This window comes from Cygnus olor, chromosome 6 (assembly GCF_009769625.2).
Source record: "Cygnus olor isolate bCygOlo1 chromosome 6, bCygOlo1.pri.v2, whole genome shotgun sequence".
NCBI classification, from domain to species: Eukaryota; Metazoa; Chordata; class Aves; order Anseriformes; family Anatidae; genus Cygnus; species Cygnus olor.
Window position 1 is genome coordinate 19,045,784 of NC_049174.1, and position 16,141 is coordinate 19,061,924.

General features: G+C 40.3%; 1 protein-coding gene across 2 annotated transcripts in view; it reads right to left on the reverse strand.

The window, feature by feature from the left end:
• ITGA6 (integrin subunit alpha 6) overlaps positions 1 to 11,999 on the reverse strand; it is a 116,155-nt gene extending 104,156 nt beyond the window's left edge. Inside the window, exon 1 of one of the 2 annotated variants that reach the window (XM_040561367.1) lies at positions 11,982 to 11,999. Coding sequence is in view for 1 of the 2 variants with exons in the window: in XM_040561363.1 (XP_040417297.1) it covers positions 10,587 to 10,609 (23 nt within the window). In the remaining variant the exon portion in view is untranslated. Of the gene's footprint in view, positions 1 to 10,586; positions 10,710 to 11,981 lie in introns of those variants that run through there. The other variant, XM_040561363.1, reaches the window with a different exon arrangement.
• Between the last annotated feature and the right edge of the window lie 4,142 nt (positions 12,000 to 16,141).

A 16,141-nucleotide genomic window follows, 5' to 3' on the forward strand; every position in this document is an offset into this window, starting at 1 on the left:
GTGTTTTACAAAAGACAAACCTGTAAGTTGAGACTGGAGTGAGAGCAAAGGGAGCACCACTTCAGAGCAGAACCCATCTCCTTATCACAATCAAACATTTGCCAGTCTTGTATGGATTTTCTGTTGCTCTCAGTTAAAACTTGTTCCTGCTGGCCTAGCATATATAAAATCCTTTTACATCTCTCTCTAGCAATGCCCCTTGCTTAGATGTTTTTCTGTTATTGTTGCCAATTAGAATAATTACATAGCATGACTTTTGTCAGCTTGGACCAGTTGCTGTTTAAAATGTCTTTACCTCTGATCATGACTATGACCTTATGTTTCAAGCATTTTAAGACCTATGAAGTAGCATAAGGTCACATAGCTAATTTGGGGGATCATGACTCAGTAAGTGAGAAATTTATTAATGAAATTTATGGTTGTGGTCAATGACAGCATAAACCTCAAAAAGAAGATTAAAACAGCAGATACATACGTTCTATATTACTGAATGAGAATAAAGGGCATTTGACTGTGCAATGCTGAGTTAGCCAAATGTGAGCACAATCATGAACATGAAGCCATTTTTCTATTGTTGAAAGAAGTGCTACACCATGTTAAGATTTAACCACAAGAAACCATAACATCAAGCTTAGCTCCACTTCCACCTCCCCTCCCCCCCCCCCCCCCAAAAAAAAATAGTCTTCAATGCCTTGACACCTTGACTTAGCTGTAAGACAGGAACCCAGTGCAGAGACAATCACGTTAGACATACTGTATGCTATGCCTTTTGCTCACTTGTCTAGGGAAGGAGCAGACATTCCCTGACGGGGGATATAAGCCTACAATAGCTTATCACTGAATAATGGGAGGGCATTTTCTGTACACTTGTACTGTAGTACAATCCATCAATTCTCAGTGATTTCATCTCTTTGCTAAATGAATTTGAAAATTACAATGTAAAGATTCTGCTAAACAAATGATTCTTGGTTTTGCAACGTGCTTTTTTTTTTTTCCCCAGTAAAATGTTGGGTAAGCATAGGCAATCATAGCACTTGGAAATTCAGACTCTTGTTTTCCATCACATGGCATTTTTCAAACATTCTCCAAGCTCCAAATGAGAAAGGTACAGCCATGTTTATAGAATGCTATAGGTATCAAAGATAAAGTCATTCCACTGTAAAAATACTTGAGCCCCATCATTAACCAGTACATGTTAATCCTACCAGTGCTAACCTTCTGCAGAAATTTATAATCTTAAGCTTAAAATCCTTTGTAGTTTGAAATACATCACTGCATAGGACATACATGCGAGCAAGCCATCTCTCACCCAGGTTATGTTAATCATTAGTATGTTTAGTCCTCTTCCCACATGTATGAGTTTGTAATTAACATAAACTGTGCCTTCCAACTTCCAAGATAAATTACCATAAAAGGAATTGCATTAATATTTCATGTAACACAAGTTTGCATACCTTTATATGGAACCGTCAGGTATAAATCTGCAAGCCAGAGTAACCTCTTGATTATAATCACACTTGTTCTAAAGGTATTTGAGGGAACAATATCACATGTACTTGCACAGATATTCCCAAGTGCTTGGCAATAATCTCCTGATTTGACACTGCTGATAAAAGCCGGCATCAATGCCATCATTTCACAGATCACAACACCACCAGTGAGACCACAGCAATAAGGATCACTGTCAGCAGTGTGACTGTTACGCACCCCACATGAGAGCAGACTAACAAGCACCGTTGCATGGCCAGGAGCCACCACAGCCTCTGCCGTAGCCACCAGGTTTGCTCCCTCTCTCCAGCGGAGCACAATTCCCAGTTCATCACATACAACGGGGACAGGAACATGCACTAGGCTGATTTTACTAACTGGCATCTTGGCACAAACATGACAACACCGCAGGGTGAAAATGCATGCTGTGTTAGAGCCCCTGAACCAGAACAACAACAGAGGTCGTTTTGGTCATTTTTTCCACTTTGGAAATCTTCAGTCTGGTTTCCTCTCAGTTCTTCAAATAATTTATGAGCTTACTAGAGTTTTCTTTTCCCCTCCATTCTCTTTATTTGAGACCATCACCAATATACCACTCAATGAAGGCACGTTTACCTGGGTAAACTGAACAAAGAATAAAGAAATATTGTGATGCCGTGAAGAGTGGTCACACAGAAAAGTTACATCAAGATAATATGGAGCATGCATTTCCTTGGAACTACACAGGCCAGATTTCTTAGTACTTTGTTATTATTGCCAGACAAGAGCCTCTGAGACTGTCTTCAAATTGTGCAACTGGGGTGTTCATTTTAAGAACAGATTGTTGTTTCCTACTTGTTCAGTTTACAGGTCTTTTTCACTATTCAACCCACAGATTTGTAAGCCTTTAAGTTATATGAGAAGGAATATATATATTTTTAAATTCACCACATCCTAAAATAATACTGCAGTATCCTGAAAGCTAACGCCTGACACTACGCTAATTATCTCCTTGTTTTACCCGTCTGTGAGGGGGAGGAAGGGACAGTGTTAGACACAGCGTGTCTAACAAGTTTTCAACAGTTTTACTGCCATGAGAAAGTTATGTATTACAGAGCTGGACAGCTGTGAGGTGATTTAAAAGGAAGGAGAAACCAAACAGGGGAAAAAGCATTTATCATTCCAAAAATGACATGAAATGGATAAAGAACAAACTAATTAAGTCTTCCCAATGTTGAAATCCCAGAATATAGTAATATATCTAGCAAGGTCACATTTACCCACAGGACAAATACTGGCTCATATTCTGGAGGTTTTTAATGTTGGCATCCATTCAGGCCTTAGGTAATGAGAGATAACATACTTCAATTTTTCAACCCACAGTCACATCTTTTCTTTTTAATTCACATTACTATGAATATCCCAAAACTCTAACTCAGGGCTATAAAGAAGCATAAGCATTTGGCCAAGCAACCTTAAACATAAAATAAATGACAAAAGAGGAAGGGTTTCTTTTTCCTCCCCAAATGTCATTATTTACTGAAATAAAAGTGAATTAGCATACATTCAAGTGTTAGAAAAATGAGATCTTAGAAGAACCCAATAAAAGCATTTAAAAAAATACTCTCAAACAAACAAACAAAAAGTGCTAATGGCAACATTTGCTTCCTTTTTCTCCATTTCTCCATCCTTCCTTTGGCAGTGTGTCTCCACAAAGAGATGGAGACAGATTGGAAGTATTTCGTATCACTGCATATCTAGATAAATATCATTTTCTTTGATGAAAGCCAAATGCACATCACACATGAACTGGCTGACATCACTGCAATCACTAATCACTAAGACACAGTGACCACTCCTCCTCCTTCAAATGAGAGCAGGAGCTCCAGTGGTACTTTCTAGCAACCTCTCCCATACCATCATGTGGGACCTGACCATTATGTTCTCAAAACGACACGTCCAGAAACCTGGTTTCCTACAGACACATCCTAGGCTTCTCAGCCCTCTTATCCCCTAGCACTCACCCTACCCTGTTCAACCAGACAAGTGACATCTGGGAAACAATGCATCTTCCATGGCTGACCAGCGGGTGCAAGACGTGAGTGCTCACTGACCAGCTGGCTGATGCCTGGCAGAGGTGACTGGTAGACAAGATGTAGTTGCCCTTTCTCAGTGGGAACACTAATCAGGCTGGTTTTCTTCTATTCAGTTGCAGACTTTTTTTTTCTACCCAGCCGCTGATTTCCATGAAATTTGTAGGAACTTAAATATATTTGAGACATCTTGCTCTGTATTAAACTTTGCAGCCAATAGGATCAAGAGTTACAGGGGACTAAAGGGAAGAAAAAGAAAGAATGATAGACACACAGAACAAGTGCATGCATTTCTTTGCCGCCCAAAGCTGGCTACATATATGCCACCAGGGCTCTCCATGCATCCCTAACTAGTTTTCAGTTTTTCTACTTGTGTACCTTTTTCCCTTAACTACTCTCTCACAAACGTTAGCCATCCTTACTAAATCCTGACCTACCACTTTTCCCTGTGATGAAACCCCCTTCCTCGGTTTCCAAAATATTTCTTTCCAGTTCAATCAAGCTTGTAAGTAGCAACTAAATAGTTGAAACAAATTGAAAACATACCATTCATAGAAGCACAATGATTTACTATAATTATATACTTCAAATTTATTGAAGTATATATGTGTTTCAAGTAGAAGGAGGGACAAATACCTATTAATCATTGTTCAATCCACAAATTCTCCACCTAATCGCATGTTTGTTATCCTGCCATGTTGACCACTCATATCAATTTGGTATTACCTGCAATGGACAGCAGTAACTCAGGAACAACCTTGCAACCAGAAGCCAATGGTTTCAGGGAGTAGCTGTCAGCATTTCAAGCTCTAAATCTTCAAGATGACAGTCTGCCAGTACAGGAAGCTTCTTTTGAGCCTCCATTCATCAAGGCACAGTTTACAAGTACAGTTAGAAATAAATACCCTAGAGCTTAAGCCCATCATACAAGCCTATAGGAAAAGCAACTCCAAGTTCATGCCTATCACTCAGCAGGTGTTCCCATAACATAAATGTTTCTAATATTCCCACTAGATGCAGTCAAGCATAAATTTCCAGCATTGTATGAATATGAGAGATTCTCTAGAGCTGATATGCAAAAAGAGTGCTTGTGAAGCTTATCGGGCTCACATCCACTGGCTGAGACATGTAACAGTAGCTCCTTTTGTTATTCAAATATATAGCATAACAGAATGCAATTGCTAGATTGTGTCTAACAGCCTGGACAAGTACAATAAAAGGAAAAATGCAGTTTCATAAACAAAACAGTATGAAGATATATCCGAGATGTCATAGTGATGGCAGATTTGTATAGTATTGTTTTTATAGGAATACCTGAGCAAGTAACTTCAAAAAGACTGCAGAATATCCAGATGGTTGTTTTTAAATTACTACGTCCACACTCCCTTCAAAATAGGTATGACTAATATCATTACTGCAGAAAATGATCATATCCTCTCACTTCGCATGAATCAACTATTACTTCTCAAAAAAGCATGACCTAGGGTTATGATAGGTCCTTGAAAACATCATCTCAGTCCTTGGCTGCCACCAAAAATCAGTTGAGTAATTAAGAACAGAAAGTAAACAATATTATACTACTGAATGAATCCATGCTTTGTCCAGACCTTTAATGCTATGTCGCCGTGTCTGAGCACATGAAGTGTTCAAACAAGACAGCAAGGGTGATCAGAGGTGTGGGTCAGCCAGGCAGGTTATGATCTTTCAGCTTGGGAAAGTGATGGCTTCAAGAGAAAGTGGCAAAAAACATGGAAAGCAGGATGGAGAGGGTGGAAAATAATGCTCACAGTCTCTTCTGATATTGCAGATAGGGTCCAGCAAATGAAGCCATCAGGAACCAATTCAGAACAAACGTGCACAGAAGTTCCTCACACAAACTGTTGAGATCTGAGCCAAACCATGCCCTGGAGATGTTTGAGTGTGCTCAGGACGGTGTTGGGGAGTAAATGTATGTGGAATGAAGCCTGCCAAGTACTGCTAGACAGACAATGTACATCAAGGTCTGGAAATCCCCTGGGTTGAAAACAGTTGGAGGAGGGAAGCTACTAGGGGAGAGCAGGAGAGGTATGAGGCGAAGGGAGTGACATCTACGTTCATCCCCTTGCCTTTGAGTTACAGCCACTGTTGGTCTAGAAAGACTGAAATAGCTCTTACGGCTTCTCTATGCTCATACTCACAAGCTGGCTTACAGCTCAGGAATAAACTCCCTACTGATGTGTTGTAACTCAGGTCCAGACTTGTTGCTTTCTCTGAAGTTGTTAGAAATTGCCATGAATAGAAAATGTTGCTCAAAAACAGTGTTACCAAGACCTATCCCCTAGCAGTGTTCTCAGTGCCCACAAAGAAGTGAGGCCACAGAGCAAAAAAGTACCAAACAAATTACTGGAAGTCCTGAAAAAAAAAAAAAAAGCCAGATGTAACAACATTGTCCAGGCACCATGACAGACCAGTGTGCTGTCAGCTAAAATGACTACCTGCTTCCAAAAGAAAAAAGTTATGGACAAGCACACAAAGCTACCATCAGTGCTAACAAGCTGAGTGCTTGAAGGAAAGACAGGCATAGAAAGCGAGCCCTTTCACCATTTCAGTTTTCAGAAAAACGTACCACCACCAGCTCACACTCAGACACCACCCACTAACCTATCAAGCCAGATTCACCACTCAAAGTCAGAGCAGCTCTGCTGTAGTCTTGAAAAGATTGTTCATTTTCTATGATAAAATTGTAGAGACTTTTTTTTAGGCAAAACTATGAAGCCACATTAAGAAAGTTGTCGCTACCCTAAATGTAGTGCATAACTGTTCTATATATATATGATATACTTCCACTGCATCCATGATGCAAAGAAGTCACCAGACATAGCAGGCAAACTCAGAAAAAGCATAAGCCAACAAATCTGTGTTATAAACTCATAAAATGAAATTATTTAAACCTTGACAACCTACAGAGTTCGCCAAGGCAAAGGCGGAGAATGCCAGGTGCCGTTAGTACTTGCAGGGGAGAGTTTTCTGTGCCACCATCTGGGCAAGGCCCACTTTTGCTCCACTTCATTCATTACTCACTGCGTGATAGCTATCACAGCAGCTGTGATGTCTATGCAATGTCCAGACTAGGGTGGGGTGGGGAACAACACTGCAGTAAGCCATCAGAACGAAAATTTTACTGTCTTTAAAGGATGTATGTGACTTTCAAAAACGTGTCAGCTGTTCCACTCAAACTCCTCCTACAAGTTACAATGCCTGCTGTCCAGCTGACTTCTTTGGAACATAAAATAAAATGTCACAATGAAACACTGCATACTCAGTGGAAGCAAATTACTGCTGTGTCTTACAGGAATAATTTCAGCTGATAAAGCATGATAGTCTTCTTAGGAAATAAGATTCTGAGTTTGAAATTAGAATCCAGTTATGAACATTGACTGTTGAATACAGGAGGTTATTTGACTCAAGACTGATAAGGAAGTTGTTTGTATGACAACACAATACAGCAGGATGTTGGATTTCAGATTCCACTGCAGATAAAGTGCAAATTCGAATTGGCTATGAGGGGAAAGAAAGAGAAAAAAAAAAAAAGAAAAAAGAAAAAGCTTTGTGTTATTCTCAGTATCTCCTAAATCCACCAAAAAAAAAAAAAGTGTTTTTAATCCCTAAAGCACTTCTAACACCATAAGTACTGCACACTACCTGCAAGATTAGCACTTGCATTTCCCCTTGCCAGTATCATTTCATCTTGTTGGGCTGCACTATGAGCACCAGCCTTTATGAACTCTACAACTTGCTGCAGTCACATCCCATTTCATAGCCCCCCAAGACAGTGCACTACCTCCCTGCACACTCACAGGATGTTAGAGGACAACTTGTCCATTTGGTCTCGCAAACATAGGAAAATACAGTCCAAGCCTGCAAAATCCATTTCCTGGCAACAGTCTACAGCTGCATGGTATAAGCTGCTACGTGTCAGGGAAATCAGTCACCCTAATTACCAGAACCCAACACTAATGTTTTTTATGTAGCCACTATTTCTTTTCCTTGCTTCTGCACAAGCAGCTACCATGTAAGGCTGACCAGCCTCAAACGTTAGTCTGAGACCACAGAAGACAAGAGATACAGCTTGTGTTCAGAGCAACTGAAAGAGGATACAGAAACAAGCCAATGCTTGTGGGAACACACTGCAAACACACACACAGTGAAAAACACCATACCCAAAACTTTTGAATACATTTTCATGAGGCTCCACAAGGGATTTCCCCCACATACACTAACAAAAATTGGAAGAGGAGTTCTGAGCCATTCTGATAACGGCTCAGCACCCTGTGACAACCAACAGCCCTTACTGTCGCAAATCTGTTAGCCACCTGTCTGGAGATCATTAAAGTTTAGGGCTAGCACAGATGTCCTGGATGTCTACAAGGCCATTAGCACTGTCTCCACCATCTGTCAATACTGAAAGCATTCCTGAGTTAGCTGCAACATTCAAACAGAGGATTGTATACCCTATGGATGGTAATAACAATCTGTACACCATGCCTAGCCCTGCTGTTTCAAGTAGGTCACGACTTACTAGCAAGTTAAATCACCTCATGCTGGTCTCCCCGCCGCATTTCACTATAAGAAGAGGTTGCTGGAGAGAGACCACAGAAGTGGCTTAAAACAATTATTCCAGACCCCTCAAGTATTCTCCTCAGTTATGTCTGACATCTAGAGCGACATTTCACCTACTGAAAACTGGGAATCTGAATCCGCCTCTTGCTCCACTCATAGACTTTTAAATCTGTCTAACGGAATTCTGTTACTGGCAGTCATATAAGCTGCTCCCACTGATATTTCATGCTACCTTCTGCTGAATCATATATTTTCTTGATGGGGGTCTGACTTTGCTTATGGGCAATTTCTTCTACGCAAGCAAGCACAACTACAGACCAATGCTAGCACTGCTTTTCCTTTATTCACATTTAAAATAAACAAGTTTATAAACAAAGATCCAAAAATTCACATGGACTTAAAACCTACAAGTTGACCCGAAGTCTGAACATTCTTACATCTCAACTCTCCTGTAAGAAGAGAACTGTCCAGGCTCAGAAAAGGGAGAGACAGCAGCAGCGAGGCTGCTACCGTTGCCACCTCTGGGGCACTGAGGCTTGGGCACCCCAGCCTGCTGCAGGCAAAGCTCTGCAGCCATGGCCTCCTCTAGCACCTGCTGCCTCCAGCTGGAGCCTGGTGAAGAGAAGTTGCAGAGATGTAATGGTTTCTGAACTCTGCTGCAGCAGCAGTACCTAGCTGGAAACACAGGATCTACATTCAGATCTTGGGCAGGTACGAGACACCTCTTTGTAACACGTTCATGCTACAGAAATCATACCATGACATTCATGGATTCAAAGTTACTACCATCTTTAATGATGTAACTTTAGCATAATAGTGGGAAAGAATGGGTGGTTTAAGTCAACAGATAAAGGTAGCCTTTTAACTATGAATCAGTTTCATGTTCTGTTTTAGGCAGAGTAGCACCAGAATACACAAGCTACTTTCATTACGGAAGCATAGTATGAAAGTCACTACAGGACAGCTTACTGGCAATTATGTATTAAACCAACAACATTAAAACATGCCAGAATGTATTATAAGGAGGAGAGAAATCAATAATATTTCACTGCATCCAGGTAATCGTTTCAAGTTCATATACCAGCAAGGGCTGATTGTCATGCTAAAAAGTAAAACCAGAGAATAATCATCTATGTTCACTTAGGTTTATTACAACTAATAAAGTGACTCATCAACAAGAGTTGATCAGACTGCAGCTAGGACACACCCAAAGAAAAGCTGTGGGCACAGCCTCACAGGACTCTTTGCGTACTCATTAGGCTGTAAGTCTCTAATTAAACTACTGGAACATTGTTACCTCTGTAAATACTGAATACTCAAATACTAAATGAAGAAGCAGCATTATTTTTACCCTTTATGTCAAGCGTGTGATTGATGCCTCTGTCACTCTCTCCATCCAAAATACTGGACACAAGTTACACAGGGAAATTTAACTCTGGTATTTCCTGAACTTCATCCTTCATTCTACATTTAACATATGTTCTGCTAACTTCTTCAGGCATTATTTCCTAATACAAAAAGAATAAAGTTCTAAATTCTGATACACAGAGCTGATTTGAACCATATTCAGAAAAACAAATTTTCCTAAAATTTACAGACATATTCTCACTCTCAAGCATATATCATACAGAAAATATCAGTCCAAAACACTAAAAATTTGGCAAAGTTAAAAGCACCTGAAGTTATCCTTTACAGAGAAGTGCCAGACAACCTTCATTTCAAGCAATACTATCACCTCTGTCTACAATGAACACTCAAGCAAATCCATTGCATAAAGCACGCCTGTGTTTTATACATTTTGAGGACTAATACTGCAGTTCTCATGCTTCACCTTTGAAAAGATGAACAAAAATAAATGCCCAAAATCAAAGCACATGAAGTAGTGAACACTGGTAAACATGTGCCTCTGTCATATTTGTTGTTAGGAACAGCACACCTGCAAAATTCTTCAGATATCTAAAGTTCCCTTAATCTTGACCAGAAAGACAGGCATACTCTATTTTACTTTATATATATATATATATATAATTTAAAATATATTAAATTGTTATGAAATCATGCCCTATGATAATCTGTACCCATTACAAAATATGAATCTGCAAACAAAAACCTGTACCCAGTTCACATTTCACAAAAGGTCATCTGCCCATGGCCATTTTTCACAAATAGCTTTCGTCACACCTTTCATTCTTGTAATAATGACATTACTTTGGGCTACATGCTAGACATCACTGCAAAGAGACAAAAATTCTCTCTGGGCCAGTGGGGAAAGAAAAAGACAAGCCATTATCAACCTTCCAAACACGCTGAGGTTAGTTAAGTGCTAATTAAAATATTTTAAGAGTCGAGTCAGCTTAATCTTAAGAAACCACCCAAAATACAGGTAGCTTTCCCAAACTAAACTCTCCCATTTCTTTTCCTCTTCACCTTATTACATTCAAGCTGAACATGAAGCTTTAGAGAGTCTTATTCATATCCCAAGGTTGCAGCTCTGCACGCAGTAATCTGATGCAATAACAAAGCTAGTATCAAGGTGGCTAGTAGTAACTTGTCACAAAGGGAAGACTAAAACACCCTGAGGCTCCTTAAAAGCAACCAAGCCCTCCTAGTCATACAATACGTTGAACCAATAGCAAAATGTTGGTTTTCTGAAACATTAATTTGCATAAACAGCAAAGCAATTCAGACATGAATTCATGATCTCAGTAACTGATGCAATGACACAACAAGAACAAGACGAGGAATGAGTTCTTACAGTGCACCACACCCAAAGAACATTTCTTTCGCAGAACAGCCTCCACCAAGCCTAGGAAACAGTCTGGTAATGACACCCGTGAGTCAGGTGCTTGTTAAAAGCATCGTGAGTCACTCCTGGACTCTGGTTCCCCTTCAGTATGCACACACAGCACAGGAAGAGCATTGTTATGCCATGAACAAAGTAAGCATCTTCAGCATGCAGTGAGTCTTACATTTTTATTTTTAAAAAAAGACGTAAATGAAAAGTAAGAAAAAGAGAAGCAAGCAAGGAAAAGTTGCAAACAAGCTCAGCAATTCTGAATCCTCCTTCTCAAAATAGTGCAAGTATTGTGACATCTCATTAAAAACAAAGCAGTTGCTCTGCAAGCTGGCTAGATAGTCACTGAATGTCACTGTGCTGGCCCGGTGACCCCAGCCTCCAGCCAAGCAGTGATACTTCATTAGTCTCTAGAAGGCACACTGAAATATTTTCCATTTCAATAGGATTCATTCAAATATGATAGCACAACATCGTGGCCACCTGAAGGTAAAAGAAATATAAACTAATATCCTATTAATTAACCATACTATTAAAGTACAAATCTCCAAGCCCTTTGTCAAGGGCTCACAAATTTGAAAATAATCACATCCATAGAATTGATTCACCATTTTCATATATTATACCCTTTCATAAAGCCCATATTATATCCTTTCCTAAGGCTCACATTATCATATAGTTGTCACATAAAATAGTGATATATTTTAGCTTTGCTAACCAGCAGAGAACTACCTATTCTCCAGGTTTTGGATAATACAAATGCAGCAAACAGAATATTATCCTCATTGACAAATCGAGCTCCCATTTCACCTCAGAGCATACTCAAACTATCCTGAATTTCTAGTGCACCCATACAGCATGACAGCTTCTCACCCTTCACTGCTCCATTATGCACACTGCTTTAGCCCACGTGCCTGACTGCAGGACAAGATGGAGCCCTGACACACAAACCAAAGCACAGAAGCTGTGGACACAGACTTCCTGAACGTGCCACTGGTAGAAACATAAAGGAAAAGCACAACTCTTACATCAGTGCTAAACTGCAACCCAAACCAGCAAGGACCTGGTTTTTAGACTATTTTCTCCCTTACAACAAGGAAGTCAGTTTTGTGTGGGTATCCTTAACAGTCTCCTCAGGAACCACCCCAGGTGATACAGGGCTCGGAGGTGTTATCACAGCAGGTAGGAATGAGCTGTGTTTGGATGGGTGTGACAGCAGGCTACTGCTGCACAGGCTGTAGCTGCACCTGGCCACCTCCCTGCATGGCAGCAGCAAGACACGACGTGGGACAAGAGCTCCTGCAGAAGAGAGGAACTGGCAGGTGCAGTGCTGCTATTCTCAGAAGACTGAAAAGGTTGTTATTTAAAAAGAAAAAGAAGAAGTCTGACTCAGAAACTAAATAAAACCAAAGGGAAGTTTGACTGTAGGTTAAGTGCAAATGGGAAGAAAAAGTAGTTTAAGGAAAGGATTCCTTAAACCAGTCTTGCCACTCAAAAGCTAAGTTTGGCAGTTGTGCTGCAACAACTATTTCGAGTTTGGCAATGTTCTTTTCCTCCCTGTAGAATTATTTCTAAAGCTATATATTAATGCCACATTATGCTATGCCAAGGGTATCAGATTTTCTTACTGCATGCCTGCTCCTCCTTCAAGCCATTTGCACTTAGAGCTACCATCCCAGGAGACAGCAGATTAGTCCCTCTCCTCTGTAAAGCTTGCCAAATGACTTTCCCTTTTCTAGAGAAGAAGATGCAACTGGCCCTTGCTAACTAATAGCTTCACTGACTAATTAAGGATGGGCTTCCTCCCGTTTTTGTCAAAGTACTACCCAGGGCCAGTCAAGTGTTCTGCATCCTACCCTGCGGAGAGTAGGTATTGCCTGAGGCTGCCTTCTGAGAATAACCATCTGCTTAGCAAGTTGTGTGCCACTTTCTTCAAGCAAATGATATAATTGAGACTTTCTCTCAGAATATGACCACCACTTCCTTCTCTGGACCACAAAAGAAGTTCAAGTACAAATGTCACTTAAGCTCAAACTTAAAAAAAAAAACATAATAAAAAAAAATCTCTTATTAAATAAGGGTGCTCTTCTGGAACTGTGATTGGGAGCTCATGGTACCAAAGCTAAGCTTGCCGTTCTGTTTTTTCAGGAGTAAAAGCAGATGTCTCTGTATTTGAAACATTTTTGTAAATATAGTCCAAAGTATGTGGAAAAAGCCCTGTTCCCATACAAGTGGGTACCTAAAGCAATATTCTGTTTCCATGAGTTTTATTAATGAAGGGACTTTAGTGGTTAGGATGCAGGTACTGTGTGTCCTTAACAGTCTTCACCCTAACAGGGGACAAACTATGATTCTCCCAGTGATCTATGACTGTGAAACAGAAATAGTAACAGCTGGTATTCTTATGGCTGAGAAAATGTAAGGCATCGGTAGTGCAGGGTATATCCTACACACAGGATGTGGTATCATCCCTAAATGCTTATGGCTTACCAATAAATACTTGCTCCATGACTACTTTGTGTCAGCTGTCCCTTGACCCTGCATTTCTTGCATACAGAGGAATTTCTGGAGTGAGGTCAATTTGATGGTATGCTCTGACAGTTACCTACTATTGCTATATTGTGCACAGAAAGCCAATTTTTTGATGGCATAAGGAGCTGAGGAAATGAAAGACATTTCATCAGTCCCTGCCATCACCACCTGCAGCGTCAGGAGTAACACTTCTCTCTCGTTTCAAAGATGACCAAGGGACATGATGGCAGTCTGTACAGGAAAAACTGTGTAGGAAATGACCATTTATTCTCTCATATGATTCAGTTTCTCTCACTACTACCAATTCTGATGAGGTGGCAGACTTTAAACAAACAAAAATGCTTTTTCATGTAAAGAGTATTTACATTTGTAAGCTTTTAAGTTTCCATGGTATCCTGTATCAACAGTATAAATGGTTTCAAAAGGTGATCAGACACATTCTTGGAGAGCAAGTCGTTCATCAGTGGCTAGTAAAACTTATCAGTCCATATGCCACATTTTGCCCCAGGATCCCTTTCAGCTGCCTGTTGCTTCAGGCTGGAGAACACAAAAGGGGCACTCTATAGTTTCCCTGTTTTGTTTTTACACTCCCTCCTAGAGCTCTGACACTTGTTGTTGCTGAAGGAAGTACCCACATAAGTCTTTTCACCCTGTGGCCATTCCCGTATTAGTGTTCAGCTTTCCTTTCAGCACCCACAGAAACTTACAGCTGTTCCTGCCATGTGCTGGGAAAAGCACAGCACCTACACTCTCCAACCACAAAACACTTCACCAGAAACTGCACTGGCTGCTTGAGCCACGGGTCAGTTGGGAATGATGAACCAGACTCCAGCCCAAGTGGTGAGACGGAACTGACTGCTGGTGGCCTGGGCACGCCACATCAGCTGGGGCCTCAGGGCAGGGCACCACACTACAGCGCTCACAAGTGGCACCAGGACACACGTTATAAACATCCAAGACAAAAAAAAAAACAGGGAATAAAGGATCCCAAGATAGCATGTGTGGGAAGAGCTATCTTTAACCTCTATAAAGCAGGGTCACACTTAGAGAGAGCAGACACAAGTGAGAGGACATAGAAAAAAAGGAGTGCCAATAAACATCAGTCTGGTGCTCTTCACAATACTGAGCTGACCAAGTAATGGAAACTGTATCACATACAGAAGGCCAGGAATTAAAGCTGAGCTGCCCTGGGAAATGGGAATGAATGATGGCTTCCTTCAAGCTAGTTCCCATCGCCTTCCTCCAGTCATTATCCTTAACATATCTTCTAGATGGCATCAGATGTAGCTGGCTGCAGAAGTCCATCTGTAGCGTTGCATAAGCTGTTTTTATATGACCTCAGGCTCATACTGAAATGGTTTCTTGTTCCCCCCATGAAGCCAAATGCTCTCAGTTGTGCTACAGACCAGGATGATACTCCTACTGACGCCAGACTGGAGCGCTCCCAGTCTGAATATACAAATGGCCAAGCATAAGAAAAAGGAAGCATACAACACGTTAACTTTGAGATCTGAAGCACAGAAAAAAGGAATTGCCTTTGTTCAGACGATACTAAATAGTTGTCTAACTCAGCCGCAAAACGGGCAATTACAGCTCATCTACACAGATCCCTCTATGGCCACAGAACCAGACTTCTTACATGATGGAGGTTTCTGCCAGTACTCGCAGCGGTTCAGTGGCATGAATCCTATGGTATCTCAACTGAATGTAGCTTGTTATACATTGTGCACTCTTTAGTTATTTAAAATAAAATAAAATAAAATAAACAAAAAAAAAAGCAAAAACAAAAAAAAAACAACACAGAGATATTTAAAATCATTATAAATCAAAGGTCTTTCAGTTACGATTCAGAATCTGGATACTGACAAATGCAATTCACGTAACACTGAAGGTCAGTCCAACATGCATGTGTTAGAAGCTTTCATTTTTAAGCAAGTGCAGGTAAATAAGAATCCATTACCTTAAATGGATTCTGTTAGATATCATTGTAAATTGGTTTGACTAAGTTCATACCATATAGAGATTTAGGAAGCATTTTTCTTCCTCTTTCCAAACCACTCTCTCCAAGAATATGCAAACACGAAAGCCAGCTCTTACCCAGCTGGTGGTCTATTGCTATTATTCCTACACCAGTTTCCACCTTAAGCCTGTGCAGAAGTTTTCTTTTGGTCTCAAACCCTGTTTTATCACTGGTCAGCAATACTGTTCTTTTAATGATTAACTGAATGAATTAGCAAGAGAGTCACCGCTGAAAGCTGTGGAACAAGTCGCTACCACAAAGGCTGTATTTTAAACTATGAGAGCAAATAGTTACTCACAGTTTACATGAACACTGAGATAAGAGTGCACATAGTCCTTTTCCTTAAAAAAAAAATCAAAAAGCTTTAATCAGCTTTACCACTTAAAAATCAGTCTTTCAGGGAAGAGGCAGCAAGAGATTAAAGCATACTTAAAAACCCACATAACAACTCTAAGGACAATAATCTGCTAATATACACTCCAGCATCTTAAGGGCAGCTTATTGCTACCATGGACATAGGTCCTAAATGAGACCAGACTGCACTGAAAGAAGATGTACCAAACAGCTGTTGAAAACATAATAAATATAGATGGCTATTTAATATGAATACTCTGATAAACTTTTGCAAAAGAAAAA